At 64.1% G+C, this 12588-nt stretch overlaps 3 protein-coding genes across 10 annotated transcripts; 1 reads left to right on the top strand and 2 right to left on the bottom strand.

Annotated features, from left to right (window-relative positions):
- Positions 1–202: 202 nt before the first annotated feature.
- LOC114113841 (RING finger protein 225) lies at positions 203–1909 on the bottom strand. The gene has a single exon (XM_027966066.2). It carries the CDS (start codon positions 1512–1514, stop codon positions 825–827), a length of 690 nt encoding a protein of 229 aa, XP_027821867.1. The 5' UTR covers positions 1515–1909; the 3' UTR covers positions 203–824.
- A 388-nt stretch (positions 1910–2297) lies between these two features.
- On the bottom strand, positions 2298–10239 carry NDOR1 (NADPH dependent diflavin oxidoreductase 1). 8 transcript variants are annotated; one of them, XM_027966065.2, is made up of 14 exons: positions 10012–10239; positions 9598–9626; positions 6154–6251; positions 5094–5192; positions 4906–5007; positions 4616–4825; positions 4239–4360; positions 3919–4139; positions 3563–3670; positions 3341–3455; positions 3117–3263; positions 2909–3027; positions 2734–2828; positions 2298–2651 (listed from the first exon to the last, which is right to left on the bottom strand). In XM_027966065.2, exons 2-14 carry the CDS (start codon positions 9601–9603, stop codon positions 2507–2509), a joined length of 1587 nt encoding a protein of 528 aa, XP_027821866.1. In that variant the 5' UTR covers positions 9604–9626; positions 10012–10239; the 3' UTR covers positions 2298–2506. The 8 variants fall into 8 exon arrangements, with proteins under 8 accessions (XP_027821866.1, XP_027821863.1, XP_027821862.1 ...); XM_027966062.2 differs by having other exon boundaries at positions 9598–9675; XM_027966061.2 differs by having other exon boundaries at positions 4239–4384; positions 9598–9675.
- Positions 10240–10269: 30 nt separating this feature from the next.
- TMEM203 (transmembrane protein 203) lies at positions 10270–11795 on the top strand. The gene has a single exon (XM_004005564.5). It carries the CDS (start codon positions 10516–10518, stop codon positions 10924–10926), a length of 411 nt encoding a protein of 136 aa, XP_004005613.1. The 5' UTR covers positions 10270–10515; the 3' UTR covers positions 10927–11795.
- Positions 11796–12588: the final 793 nt, after the last annotated feature.

The following is a 12588-nucleotide window of genomic DNA, read 5'->3' on the forward strand; positions in this document are numbered from 1 at the left end:
AGCCCGCCTGACTCCCTGAGGCGCTGTGGGCACAGCCCGGGGGCCCGTCTGAGCTGGGGCTGGGACAAAAGCTGGCTGCAACCACAGTGGGGTACAGGGCCTGAGGGCCTCCTGTCCGGTACTGAGCGACTGCATCTGAAGAAGGGACTGCCGCCCAGCTGGTGAAGGAAGGGTGTGTGTGGGGGGGTGCAGGAGCAACAGCCTCAGTACCAGTGTCTTTTTATTGAGAGCTGCCCCTTGTACCGACGAGCCCGCGAGGCAGGGCTGTGACAGTGTCCATCAGGCGCAGGCTGCAGGCTCAGGGAGGAGCAGTGCGGTGGGGTCGGGAGGACAGCGCCCGGTTGGTGGGGCCCTGGGCCCTTGAAGCGGAGGGGTGTGTGCTGACACCCAGCCTGCTAGGGGCCGCTGGGCTCCTGAGGCGGCCCTTTGTGGGCTGGGCCTGTGCGGCAGGGGCCCCCCAGGCTGCCTGACCTTCAGGGAACACTCGGGTCCATGGTGCCCCTCCTGCAGAACGGCCGGGTGGGAGGCCCAGCAGCGGGGTGGGGCCTGTCCAGCGAGGGGCTCTCAGAGCCCTGGCCATGGCCCTCCTCCAGTGCTGTGCTGGGCACAGGCGGCTCGTGTCTGGGCAGTAGGTGTCTCGGGCTAGGTCAGGATGAACGCAGGTTCCAGGGCGGCCCTGTCCAGGCCCCAGGATGAAGGCTAGTGCCCTGGTCAGCCCTGGGTCCTTCAGTCCTGGTCATCGGGCCTCGGCACCTAGGCCTCCTGTCGGTCGGCAGCCGTGGCTGGCCCAGGCCCGGGCCGTGTCGGCCTCAGGCGCGTGTCCGTCAGCGGCGGGAGCCGCCCAGCAGCACGAAGAGCAGCCCCAGCAGCATGAGCGGGGCGAAGACGAGCAGCAGGCCGAGCAGCTCGAGTGCCAGCAGGCTCAGCAGTGCCAGGCGGCGGGCGCAGGGCCCATGTCCCCGCAGGGCCCAGAGCCAGGCACCCAGGCAGGGCGGGCAGGGCAGGAAGGGCAGGCAGCCGCGGCCGCCCAGGGCCTCTGGCAGGAAGCGCAGCTGGTAGCGGTGCTCCAGGGCGGCCCAGGGCCCGCGGCCGCGGCGGGCGGGCAGGGGCGGGGTGGGGGGCGCGGGGCGCGGGGCCCTGTCCGCCCGCAGCAGCTCCTCCTGCAGCCGGCAGATCTCCCACTCGAGCACGGGGGTTTTCTGGCGACACAGCGGGCAGCGTGCGTGGCCCAGGCCGCCGGGGGCAGCGCCCAGCAGCCGGTGCAGACAGCCAGTGCAGAGGCCGTGGCCGCAGTTCAGCAGGGCCCGGCACTGCTGCCCCGGCCCGTAGGGCTCCGTGCAGACAGGGCACTCCTCCGCCTCCTGCTGCGCCTCCTCGTCCTCTGTGCGGCTGGCCCAGGGCGGGGCTGCGGCCCCCAGCAGGGGCTCACTGTCCGGAGTCCTGGCACCCTCGGGCTCCCCAAGGGCCCCGCTGCCCGGCCCATCCTCTACCAGCACTTGGTGCAGTGGGTCCATGTGCTCGGGGCCCAGAGGCCGACTGGCGAACCCAGAGCTGCGGCCAGCAGGGCCACCAGCAGGGACCCCAGGGCACAGTTCAGGGGCAGTGCCTCCAGGGCAGGGCCCGGGATGGGTGGGTGGGGACCCCAGGGTGGCAGAGGGGTGGCTGGGGCCTTGAAGGTCAGCGTGGCCCTCCACAGCCGGGGCAGGCTCTGGCACTGACCTTGCAGCAACCGCCGCCTCCTTCTGGCTCCGGGCCCCACTCGAGGAAACTTCACTTGGGTCCCCGTGCCCCTGCCGGCTCCTGGGCCCGGCGTGCCGTCTCTGACAGGATCTGCCCAAGCCCAGCCGTGGGCAAGGCAGTCCCTGTGTCAGCCAGGGACGGCCAGCTGGATTCCAGGCGGTGGCCTTGTGGGCAGGCCAGTCCAACTCCTCCAACAGGAATTCCCCTCCCAGGGGTGGGGACGCCAGTCAGACCTCCCTCCCCACCAGCCTGAGCCACACCCCTTCCCTCCAACCCAGGCCACGCCCCCTCCTTCCCTCCTGAGGGCCTTGGGCAGCTGTACCCTGAGCTGGTAAGGGATGGTCAACACCAGCCTGGCCAGGTGCCTTTCCTGCTTGGCCCTCCCTCAGGGCAAGGGCAGAGTCTACACAAGGTGGGCAAATGGCCGGCACCCTCATCATCAGACCGGAGTGTGGGCTGAGCCACGGTGCCCGTGCCCAGTGCAGCGGGCTGTTTCATCCAGACCCGCTCCGGACCACCCACCGCCCGAGGCCCACTCCCACACAAGGACGAGCAGGTAGGAAGCGGCCACCAAGAGCCCGGTGTTTATTGCTGAGGCTTTCCTGGAACTGAGCGGGCAGGCGTGTGCTGCCCAGGGCCTCCTCCCTCTGCTGGGGCCTGTGCAGGCGAGTTGACCACCCTCCCAGCTGGGAGACAGGGCGAGAGCCAACAACGGCCTCCAGAGAGCGTCGGGCAGGGTGGCTGCGGCCAACAGCAGGATGGCCCTTCAGGCCCACGTCTCAGTCTGGAAACGCCGTGTCCGCTGCAGCTGGGCGAGGTAGGCAGTCGCATCGGGGGCAGAGAGCCCGCCCTCCTCCCGGAAGATGGACAGCAAGGTGTCGCACACGTCGGCCGGCATGTGCCTGGCGTTGCTGGAAGGGCAGGCGGGACAGCGCTCAGCACAGCCGGCGTCGCCACGGGCCCGTCCCTCCAGCCACGCGCGCCCAGGCTCACCCCGCCAGGTAGAAGCGGGCGCCCCGGCCGTCCAGCAGCTCCCACACCAGCGGCCCGAGTGCCCGGAGCCGGTGCTGCACGTACGCCTGCTGCTCCTGCGGGGCGGGGCGGGGGCGCTCTGAGCCTGCACCCTGGGCGCCCCGGCCCGTGCCCCTCCCCGCCCCTGCACACACACCTGCTCCCGGGAGAAGGCCGTGACCAGAGTCAGGCAGCCCCTCGCCTGCAGCTGCTCCCACTCGGCCTCCCAGTAGAAGTCCTGGTCCCGCCGGCGGCAGCCGAAGAACAGCACATTTCCTGGGGGGAGGGGGCGGGAGCAGGGCCTGAGCCTGGGCCTGCACCCGCGGAGCTCAGCTGGCCACCTCCCCACCCCAGACTCTGCTCACCAGTCTCGCCCTGGGCCACTCGCTCCTGGATGGCTGCTCGGAAGGGGGCTACGCCGGTGCCGGGCCCCACCATGATCACAGGTACGCCTGGAGTCTTTGGGAACGTCAGGCCCCCAGACCGCACCCACAGGGGCACCCGGACAGGTCCTATGGCGTGAAGGAGGCGGCTTGAAGAGGCTCCCAGGCCCAGGGCCCAACCCCCCACCCCAAAGAGCCAGGGTCACCTTGCACAGGGTCCAGGGACGCCAGCCAGCTGGAGCAGAGGCCACGGCGGGGCTCCCGGAGGCGGGTCCGGTACTGCACCACGGCCACCAGGATCTGCAGCCGCGAGGGGTGGGCCTGGGGGACGGGACAGTAGGCAGCCTGCCCTGTGGGCCCCCTGCCTGGCTCCCTGCCACCCCCCCCCCCACCCGCCCCCACCGCTGAGACTGGCCCTCCTCTCTCACCCGCAGAGAGGAGGCGATGGAGAAGGCCCGGGGCCGGATCAGGGGCAGCAGGTCCAGCAGGTAGTCTGGGGGGATGGCAGCAGCCGTGTGGGGGAAGTCACACAGCACCTGGGGGGGCAGCGGCAGGGCAGCCGCGGCTGGCAGGGCCACACACACTGCAGCAAGGCGCCCAGGCCCGCTCGCCAGCCCCTGCCCACCCCCAGGGCCATCCTGCGGGGCCAGGCCCTCCCCCGGCCCCTGCCCTCCCCTGGCCCCTGCCCACCTCCAGGCCTGTCCAGTGGGGCCAGGCCCTTCCCTGGCCCCTGCCCTCCCCTGGCCCCTGCCCACCTCCAGGCCCCTCCCCGGCCCCTGCCCACCTCCAGGGCCGTCCTGCGGGGCCGGGTGCAGTACTCGCAAAGCTCCTCCTGGCCCTGTGCAGAGCTGAACTCCCGCAGCTTCTCCCGCTCCAGCTCGTGGGGGGAGAGACAGGCCAGGAGTTCAAAGAAGGAGCGGCGGGGGACACTGGCAATGTCCAGGTACTGGGACACGAGGCGCCGCATGGAGCAGGGCTGGGGCAGCTGCGCGGGGCAGGTGACGCCTGCAGGGGATGGGACACTGTGGGGGGCGGGCACGGGGGACCGGGCACCGGGGGGCGTGGGGGAGACACAGTGCGAGTGCCGCGGCCTCGGGGGCTCACCCGGCTCCCGGGGCTGCAGTGTGAAGTGCTGCTCGGGGTCCAGGCCCAGCGCCTGGCAGAACTGCTGGACGTGGCTGGCCGTGTTCTCCGGCTGGATCAGCACCACGTCGCCGGCTGCAAAGCTGTGGGGGAGGGACAGCCAGGGCCTGGGGAGGGGCCCGCCTGCGGGGTGAGGACACTGGGGGCTCCGGGAAGCTCCAGAGGAAGGAGGCAAGCAGCCAGGGAGGCTAGGGGCCCCTGGACAGAGGGGTTCTGCCTCCCCAGCTGTCGTCCCTGCTCTCGGCCCTGACGTGCACCCACTTCAGGAGAAGAGCAGCTCAACCCTGGACTGGGGCTCCCGCGCAGCCCCTCCACGGGCCCCCGGCGCCGACCCGCACCTCATCCCAGAGCCCGAGATGTCGAACTCAATCAGCCGCACGTCCTGAAAGTGCGAGGGCCCCGTGACCCTCTGATTGCTGACCATGGGCGCCAGGAACGGCTGGAGCTCTGAAGGGGGCCCCTGAGGGTCTGTTCCGGCCACACACAGCTCCTCAGGGCCCGAGGTGGGGGTGTCCTTGAGGAACTGCAGGGTGAACTTGGAGGGCCAACTGTGAAAGGGCAGACACTCTCAGACCGCTGGCCAGGTCTGCTGTGGGGGGGGGGGAGGCCACCCCAAGGCCACACTTACGGGACTCCAGGAGGGTTCAGGCCAAGGTTCAGAGGCACAGGGTGCGGCCCCAGCACCTTCTCCCACAGATCCTGCAGCCAGGGGTCGATGGCGGCGTCGGGCCTGCAGAGAGCAGGTACACACCCCTCTGGCGACCCTGCTCCCAGCTGGGCCCGCAGGAGGGCACCCCCACCCCGCAACCCACTCACCCCAGCTCATGCTGGTCATCGCCCAGGCACACGGGCAGGAGGGCGCTGCCCCCGAGCTGCAGCAGCCGGCGGTGCAGCTTCTTGGCCACGAAGTTGAACCTACAGAGAAGACAGAGCTGGTGCTGGCCCCGGCCCCGCACAGGCGGGAGGCACACGCCCAGTGGGCTGCACAGGGTGGGGGCTCCCAAGGCCCCGCAGGCTCCTTTGCTGGCTCCCTGAAGGACAGAAGGGTCTCTCACCTGCCCCGTGGGTGTGCCCGGCAGTGGGAACAGACGTCTACGTTTTGCAGTAAACAAAGCCCCCAGACCCTTCCCAGGCGAGGGTCACAGGCCACCCACTTTCCATCCTTTTCACCCGGACAGCTCCGGGCCCCGGGCTGCATTTGGCTCTGGAGGCGTCTGTACCCAGCGACCCCTCCCTCAGCTCCGAGCTGGAGAGTTAGGAGCTGTAATGTTGCAGGAGCCCCACGCCGTGTGTACCCCTGAACAAAGCCCTCAGTACTTCCCTGGGAAATAGTACAAAGCAACAGCACTCTGCTCAGGACACAGATGTGCCGTGAAAATGGTGAGAGAAGGCAAAGCGGAGGCAGGCAGCGGTGGCCACGGACGGCTCCTGGGGCCGGGCTCTTTGCATCCTGCCTGCTCTCACCTCGCTGCTCTCCGTGCTCGTCGTAAGCTCAAACCCCTCCCCGAAGGCTGCTTATGAAGGCGGGGTAAGCCAGGCTCCCTTGTTGCCCTACGTCACATGTTGACAGAGGACGCTGGCTCAGGCCCTGGGGTCTGGCTCTGGACACCAGTTCCTGCCTGGACCATGTCTCAGGTGTGGCCCCAGCCAGCCCCCTCCCCGCCCCGGCTGTCCTGCTCACTTCCTGCATGAACCAGCCTATCCTTCACGCCCAGGGCTTCTGGCCACAGAGGAGGTGTCACCAAGGAGTGTCTGTGGGGCCAGGAAGCGTGGCTAGGGCCACAGCCTCAAGGGGGTGCCCTGGGGGCTAGGTCATGCACCCCTCCGCCAGGCCACTGTGTGGACGCGGGGGACAGGCCCATCCTCCCTCACTCACTTGGCGTAAGACGAGTCCCCGAGACCCAGCACAGCAAAGTCCATCTGACGGAGGGCGGTAGACGGCAGGCTCCTCCGGAAGATGAACCTCCAGAAACTCTGCAGTGGGAGAGGGGTGCTCAGGGCCTCTCCCGGCCACCGGGCCAGGCCTCCCCAGGGCTCTGCTCTCCTAAGCAACACTTTTGTTACAAGACCGCTTCTCGTTCTACCGTAGCAGTGAACGAGTTGGGCAAAGGCAGCAAATGGTAAAGCGGAAGAAAGCCGCCCTGGCAGCAGTGCTGGAGCTGGGCTCCAGTGCTCCCTGCAGAGGGCCGGGGGCGCCAGGTGGGGCTGTCACCAGCAGGGCAGCTGCTGGCCCGCCTCCCCCACCCCCCCAGCATGCGGGCAGCACGGCCCTGGCAGCTGTCAGCCCCGCCTCGGGCCTCATAGCCACAAAGAGGCTCTAGGCCAGCACGGCAGACCCTGAGGCCCCTCTCTGGTCTGGTTTCCCCACTCAGTGGAATCTTCCCTCCTGGGCCTGGAGCTATCGGCCATCAGGCTGCTCCGTGTCCGTTCCCTGCCCCCATGGAGCCAGCCCAGGTCCCATGCTGTTCCCCTCCCCTGGGGCACCCTCGCCTCCATGCGGCCACTCATCTCAGGTGGCCCCCAGGTCGGAGCCCGAGTCCCTCTCCTTCCCTGACCACAGGGTCACCACCGGGCAGCTTCCCATTCCAGGTCTTGGCCTGGCCTTCCCGCAGGCCCAGAGGCGCTTCTGAGATCTCCTGCTTAGACCTTGTCTCCTGAAGGCTATGGAAAGCCTCAGGTACTTCCTGAGAAAGGGTCCAGGGAAGATGCGATTCTCACAGCTTCGGTGTGAAAATGCCAGGCTTCCCCTTGCACCGCCGGCAGACAGTGGGGCTCACTTCAGGCTGAAGCTGTCTTCCCCAGGCCCCTGAAAGTTTGCTCTGAGATGGTCCAGCTGGGTGGTCACGGCTGGGAAGCCAGTGCCCCTCTGTGGCCTGCTCTGATCCCAGATGCCTGGGCACTCTGCATGCCCAACAGCTGAAACCCACACGAGTCAGGTGTCAGTGGGGGCCCGGTTCACGCCCTGCCGGCCCTTCCTGGGCACATGGTGGGCTTGTTGGCCCGAGATCCAGCCTTCAGCCCTGTTGACACTTTCCGCGGTGATTCTCTCACCGGTCTCCTTCCTGCTGCGGGGCTGCTGGGAAAATCTCGGGCTCCTGATGTCATCTTTCTTGTTCCCTAACTTTGCTATGGTTTCTGGGAGAATTTCTCAGCGTTATCTTCTGATCTGGGATCATTTTAAGGTGGTCTCCTCAGCTCCTGCTCTGCCCAGGCTTGCGTTTCTGGCCCCAGGGCGCCGGCTCGCCCACCCCTCACAGATGGGAGCTCTGCTCTGCCTGTTCCTCTGGTTCCGCGTGTGCTTCTCCTGGTCCCCGTCCTTCACAGGGGTCTTTCCTCGAGCACGTGGCCGTTTTTTGTGGTCTATCTGTGCTTCAGAAGATGACAGAAAACCTCAAGCTCAGGCCTGTCACCAGTGGGTTTCTTGGCCAAGAGGGGCCTGTCCGGCCAGTGTCCGATGGCGACCAGGAGGCTGGGGTCCCCTGCTCCTGTGCCATGCTGGGTCGGGAGGCCCCCATCCTAACTGCCTCCGTGGTGTCCGTCCTGGCATCTGGCCCTCCGGTAACCACCCTCATCCTGGTGTGACCATCTCCACGCTCATGCTATTATTTCTCCGGTAAAGTCAGGACCTCTGCCCAGCTGGCCCCACGGGGGTCTCTATCCCCCACCCCTTCCACACCCTGGTCTCTGGCACCCACCACACGCCTCCTGCCCTGATCTCCCCAGACCTGCCTCCTCTCCTGCGCCGCCTCCTGTAATGGTGTGCCCACTCCAAGCCTATTCTCAATTTTCTGCCTTTTGCACCTACCAGCATTTATACAGACCTGGGTTTCTCTCTCACAGCTATTCCGTTTAATCCCTTAACCCCTCACAGCATAAGCGTTTTTGAGTTGTCTCACGTGCAGACGTCCTTAAACGCTTCCATGCCCGAGGTTGCCAGCCGTCTCTTTGCTGACCTCACTTCATCTCCTTGCAGCTTTGAGCACCAGAGACCACCCTCTGGAGACAGTCACCCTTCTGCCCTCGGCCCTGGAGATGGTCCACTCCCCCTTCTCGCTGGCAGGGCCTCTTTCCTGCTCCTCCCTGGCTTTGTGTTTAAGGGTAGCCCGTCCTGGGGGAGGGAGGCACCTCCTTCCTCTCACCTCCATATTTTGGCCACTGCAAAACGTGCCTCCACTAAGGATCCTCATTGGAGCTCCAGGCCGACTGCGCATCTCCACCTGGACAACATCTGGGCACCTCACCCTCCCGATTCTCTTGCTTCTGTGCGTGGAACCATCATCCATCCTAGTAGCTAGGCTCAAATCCCTGTCTTAACTCTACCTTCTTTCTCATCTTTGAAATCGATTCCACGATTGCACGTTCAATCAACTCTAACTTCTTAGCACCTCTGGAGGGCGTTTGCCCCTCTCTGCTCTGCCACCATCCTGCCCCAAGCCTCAGGCTCTTGGCTGCACTGTGCCCACCTCCCACCACCAGCACCCCCGTTCCGGCTCTCCTGCAGCCTGCTCCCCCTGCAGACAAGGGCTGGTTTTGCTGGAATACACACGTGACTGCATCACCCCATGGGTTCCACGGCCCTTCGTTTCAAATCCTTCTGCCTCCCCGTGGCTGTTGACCTCTTTGGGATCCAGCCTGGCTGCCCGCTTTGTTTCCCTCCAAGCCTGATTCATTCCTTGGTTCGACCGTCCTGAACCGCTTTCCACTCTTCCGTGGCTGGGCTCTTTTTCTCCTCTGCAGAGGCTGCTCCCTCTTGCCTGGTGCCTGGCTAGCCCCCACTTATCCTTCAAGACTTAGCCTAGCCTCTTTTCTTCTAGAAAGCTCTCTCTGAACCTCCAGATTGAGGGGGCAGCCCTTATTAATGCTCCCATTAACATCAAGCACTTTCTCTTGCAGCGTGCATTTTTTTGACATTGTAACTGCCCGTTAAACATTTGCTTTTGCTGTTTTGAGTTTCACGAGGGCAGAAATGTGACTACTGGGTTCATAGCTGGATTCACAGCATGAGATTATGCTTGGAATACAATGTGTGCTCAAAAGATGGTCAAAGAATGGAAGAATGTTCCCTGAAGCTGAGCTTTGAAATACACACAAGACCCATACCAGATTTATATACAGCCCTGGAAAAAATATGAAAAGTTAAAGGGGTTCAGAGTTTATTAGGAAGGACACCCAGAGCTCCCCGCTCCACCCAGAGATCTCCTCCCAAATCCACAGGAGAAAATTATCCACTGTGCTGCTCAAGTCTTTCCAGGCAACGAAACCAGGGTGCGGGGCAAGGGCAGGGAGCTGAGCTCCTGAGCGCACCTCAGGTCAGCCTTACCTTCATGTTGTCCGGGGGGTCTCCTTGGCCTGCAGTTGCACAAACAAATATCACCACGGGCTCATTAATCAGATTCACCTCAACAAAAAGACACACATGTAAGGCCTCGGGCTGTAATGGCCAGGCATCCTCCCAGCAGCCTGGCTCCCCTCCTCCTCTCAGAGGAATGGGGCAAAGGGACTCAGCGCTCGCGAGCGGCCGGCCTGCCTGCCTTCTCTTTCAGGCTCCTCGGCTACCGCTCCCCTGTCTCCATGCGTTAAACTGGCCGCTGCTCCCAAGCGTTCCCGGCCCCTAAATCTGCCGTAATGGAAGGGCCCGCTCTCAGACGAAACGCAGCCCCCTGGGGCCGAGCGCTTCGGGGGCCGGGGCCCCAAGCCCGCCGGGTACCCCCGCCGAGGTCCGAGGAGCCCTCACCACGGGGTAGGAGTCCAGGGCTTCCACCCGGCAGCTGAGCTGCCGACGCCTGGCCTCGCGGCCCAGCCTCTCCGACACATCCTGGGCTGTGCCCGTTTGGCTGCCGAAGAGCACCAGGAGTCGTGCGCTCGGCATGGGCTGACCCCGGGGAACCCCGCAACCCGGACGTGACCCGCAGCACTCGCCGCCAGCCCGGGCCCCCGCGACCGGCTCCAACTTCCGGCTTCTGGCGTCGGCCGGAAGTGACGCCCTAGGGCCGCGCCCGGCGGGGCATGGCGTCCGAGCGTGGCGGGCGTCGGCGGGTGGTCTGTGAGGGGTCCCGGGTCGGGGCCGGGGGGTCGGCCGCGCGACGGGGCCGAGGGCCGGGGCAGGTGGGGCCGCTTGCTGCCTCTCGTTGGCCGCGGCGGCGGCAGCGGCAGGCGCCAGCGAGGCTAGGAGGGCGCGGCCGCGTAGCTCGGCAGCTGGGACGCTCGGCCGGGCCCCGGCCCGCGCCCAACCGGCGCGATGCTCTTCTCGCTCCGGGAGCTGGTGCAGTGGCTGGGCTTCGCCACCTTCGAGATCTTCGTGCACTTGCTGGCCCTGTTGGTGTTCTCTGTGCTGCTAGCCCTGCGTGTGGACGGCCTGGCTCCTGGCCTCTCCTGGTGGAACGTCTTTGTGCCCTTCTTCGCTGCTGATGGGCTCAGCACCTACTTCACCACCATCGTCTCCGTGCGACTCTTCCAGGATGGAGAGAAGCGGCTGGCCGTGCTCCGCCTTTTCTGGGTCCTCACAGTTCTCAGCCTGAAGTTCGTTTTCGAGATGTTGTTGTGCCAGAAGTTGGTGGAGCAAACGAGAGAGCTTTGGTTCGGCCTGATCACGTCTCCGGCCTTCATTCTCCTGCAGCTGCTCATGATCCGCGCCTGCCGAGTCAACTAGCCTCGCAGAAGATAGGCTGGAGTGCTGGGGCCCACACGGAGGCCCCGTGTCTGCCGCACCAGAGAAATCTTGAGTCTGAGGGCCAGCTTGTGCCCTGCTGCGTGCCTGGTTTTCGATCGGTCGTGTCTGAAATTGTTCCCTCAGTTGGGTTAAAAAGAGAAGCCTTGATTCTTAAAGTGTATTTTCTCTTACTTCATACTTTGAATAGCTAATCTTGAACTGAGATCCCAAGAAGGATCCTGAGAAGGCCAGACAATCCTGAACTCCTGACAGAAACTGCATATAAGTAAAATATCCTCATGGGCTCTTGAGTATTTTCATGGATCCTGGCAAAGTACGCCGTGTGCAAAGGCTGCAAAGCTGGACTCGGGATATGCCCTGGCGAGCAGTGCTGACCTGAGCGCTTGCTGTCCCCATCTCCCCGGACAAGACTTTCTTAGATGCTTGAGCTCTAAAAAGTGTAAACCGGCTTGTGTCTTCTCCCCAGTGGCACTGCGGAGGATAGCTTTTTCTTCATTCCAACCCAGGCAGACAGGAGGATGTTAAATAAGCGTGACCCGGACCCTATCCGGAGATCTGTCGCCTGAGAAAAGAACTTGCTTTCAAGGCACTGCTTGGCTTCCTATCCCAGCTTTTCCACCACCTTGTGGCCGGCAGTGTTAGTGCATCTGAGACGTTTAGGCCACTCTGAGGGACCAGAGAGGAACAGGTGTTCTGATGCGAATGGGCATTGAGACCTACACATGGGAAGTTTGCAGTTGGTCTCAGCCCACGCTTGTCACCCTGAGGGCTTTGGTTTGATGCCAGTTAGGTGCCAAATGAGAACATTTGCTGAGATGAAAATAAAGTAAGAGAGTGTTTTGCTGAAACACACAGTGGTTGCCTGACCTTTTGAGGGTCAATGCTGAGCCACTCCCTGCTGTGTGGTGTGTGTGTGGTCACAGAGCTGAGGTGGTGAGAGAGGGCTGGAAGTTGGCTCGAGCCTTCTGGTTGGATGGCAGCGTAGTTCCCTCGGAGCATCCCTGCTCCCTGCCTGGGAGCCAGGGTGAAGACACCCTGGGGGTGGGCCCACTTTGGGGGCTAACAGGCGTGTGCCATCAGAGGCCTTGTAGGCCTCACTGAACTGCAGAGCAGGAGTCAGCAGGCTATGACACGGGGCCTGTGTTTGTACTGCCCCTCAGCTAAAAATAACTTACATTTTCAAAGGGTTGTGAAGACACCATGGCAGAGAGTGAGTGTGGCCTGCAGTGTACGGGGCTTGTGATCTGGGCACGGTTGGCCTTTGGGTCAGATCACTTTTGTTTGTGTGCGTGCAGGGAGAGGCTGTCCTGGGCATCATAGAGTGTTCAGTGGCACCCCTGACCCCCACTTACCAGATGCCAGGAGCACCCCTCACTTGTGACAGCCCAGTGTCTCCAGACATTGCCACATCTCCTGGGGGACAAAGCTGTTCCTAGTAAGAACCACTGGACTAAATTATTCCCTGTCTCGCCCTTTACAGAACATGTTTTCTGGACTCTTGTTCTAGTGAAACAGCTTCAGGACCCTTTTCCTAGGATGGCTGCTGCACGGCCTGAGCCGCTGAGATGCTTGAGTCGGAGGCTGGTCTAGTTTGTGCCACAGCTACAGAAACATCTCCTACCCAGCATCGGCATAACCTGT

The sequence above is a fragment of the Ovis aries genome, chromosome 3 (assembly GCF_016772045.2).
Source record: "Ovis aries strain OAR_USU_Benz2616 breed Rambouillet chromosome 3, ARS-UI_Ramb_v3.0, whole genome shotgun sequence".
Taxonomy (NCBI): Eukaryota; Metazoa; Chordata; class Mammalia; order Artiodactyla; family Bovidae; genus Ovis; species Ovis aries.

What these genes read in the sequence shown, in the direction of transcription:
- LOC114113841 (XM_027966066.2), bottom strand. Translation starts at nt 1,514, where the DNA reads ATGGACCCACTGCACCAAGTGCTGGTAGAGGATGGGCCGGGCAGCGGG.
- NDOR1 (XM_060413701.1), bottom strand. Translation starts at nt 10,146, where the DNA reads ATGCCGAGCGCACGACTCCTGGTGCTCTTCGGCAGCCAAACGGGCACA. An exon ending in GATGACCAGCATGAGCTGGG is followed by an intron (nt 5,008 to 5,093) that starts GTGAGTGGGTTG and finishes TGCTCTCTGCAG; the next exon opens with GCCCGACGCCGCCATCGACC. An exon ending in GTCCCTGGACCCTGTGCAAG is followed by an intron (nt 3,264 to 3,340) that starts GTGACCCTGGCT and finishes TTCACGCCATAG; the next exon opens with GACCTGTCCGGGTGCCCCTG.
- TMEM203 (XM_004005564.5), top strand. Translation starts at nt 10,516, where the DNA reads ATGCTCTTCTCGCTCCGGGAGCTGGTGCAGTGGCTGGGCTTCGCCACC.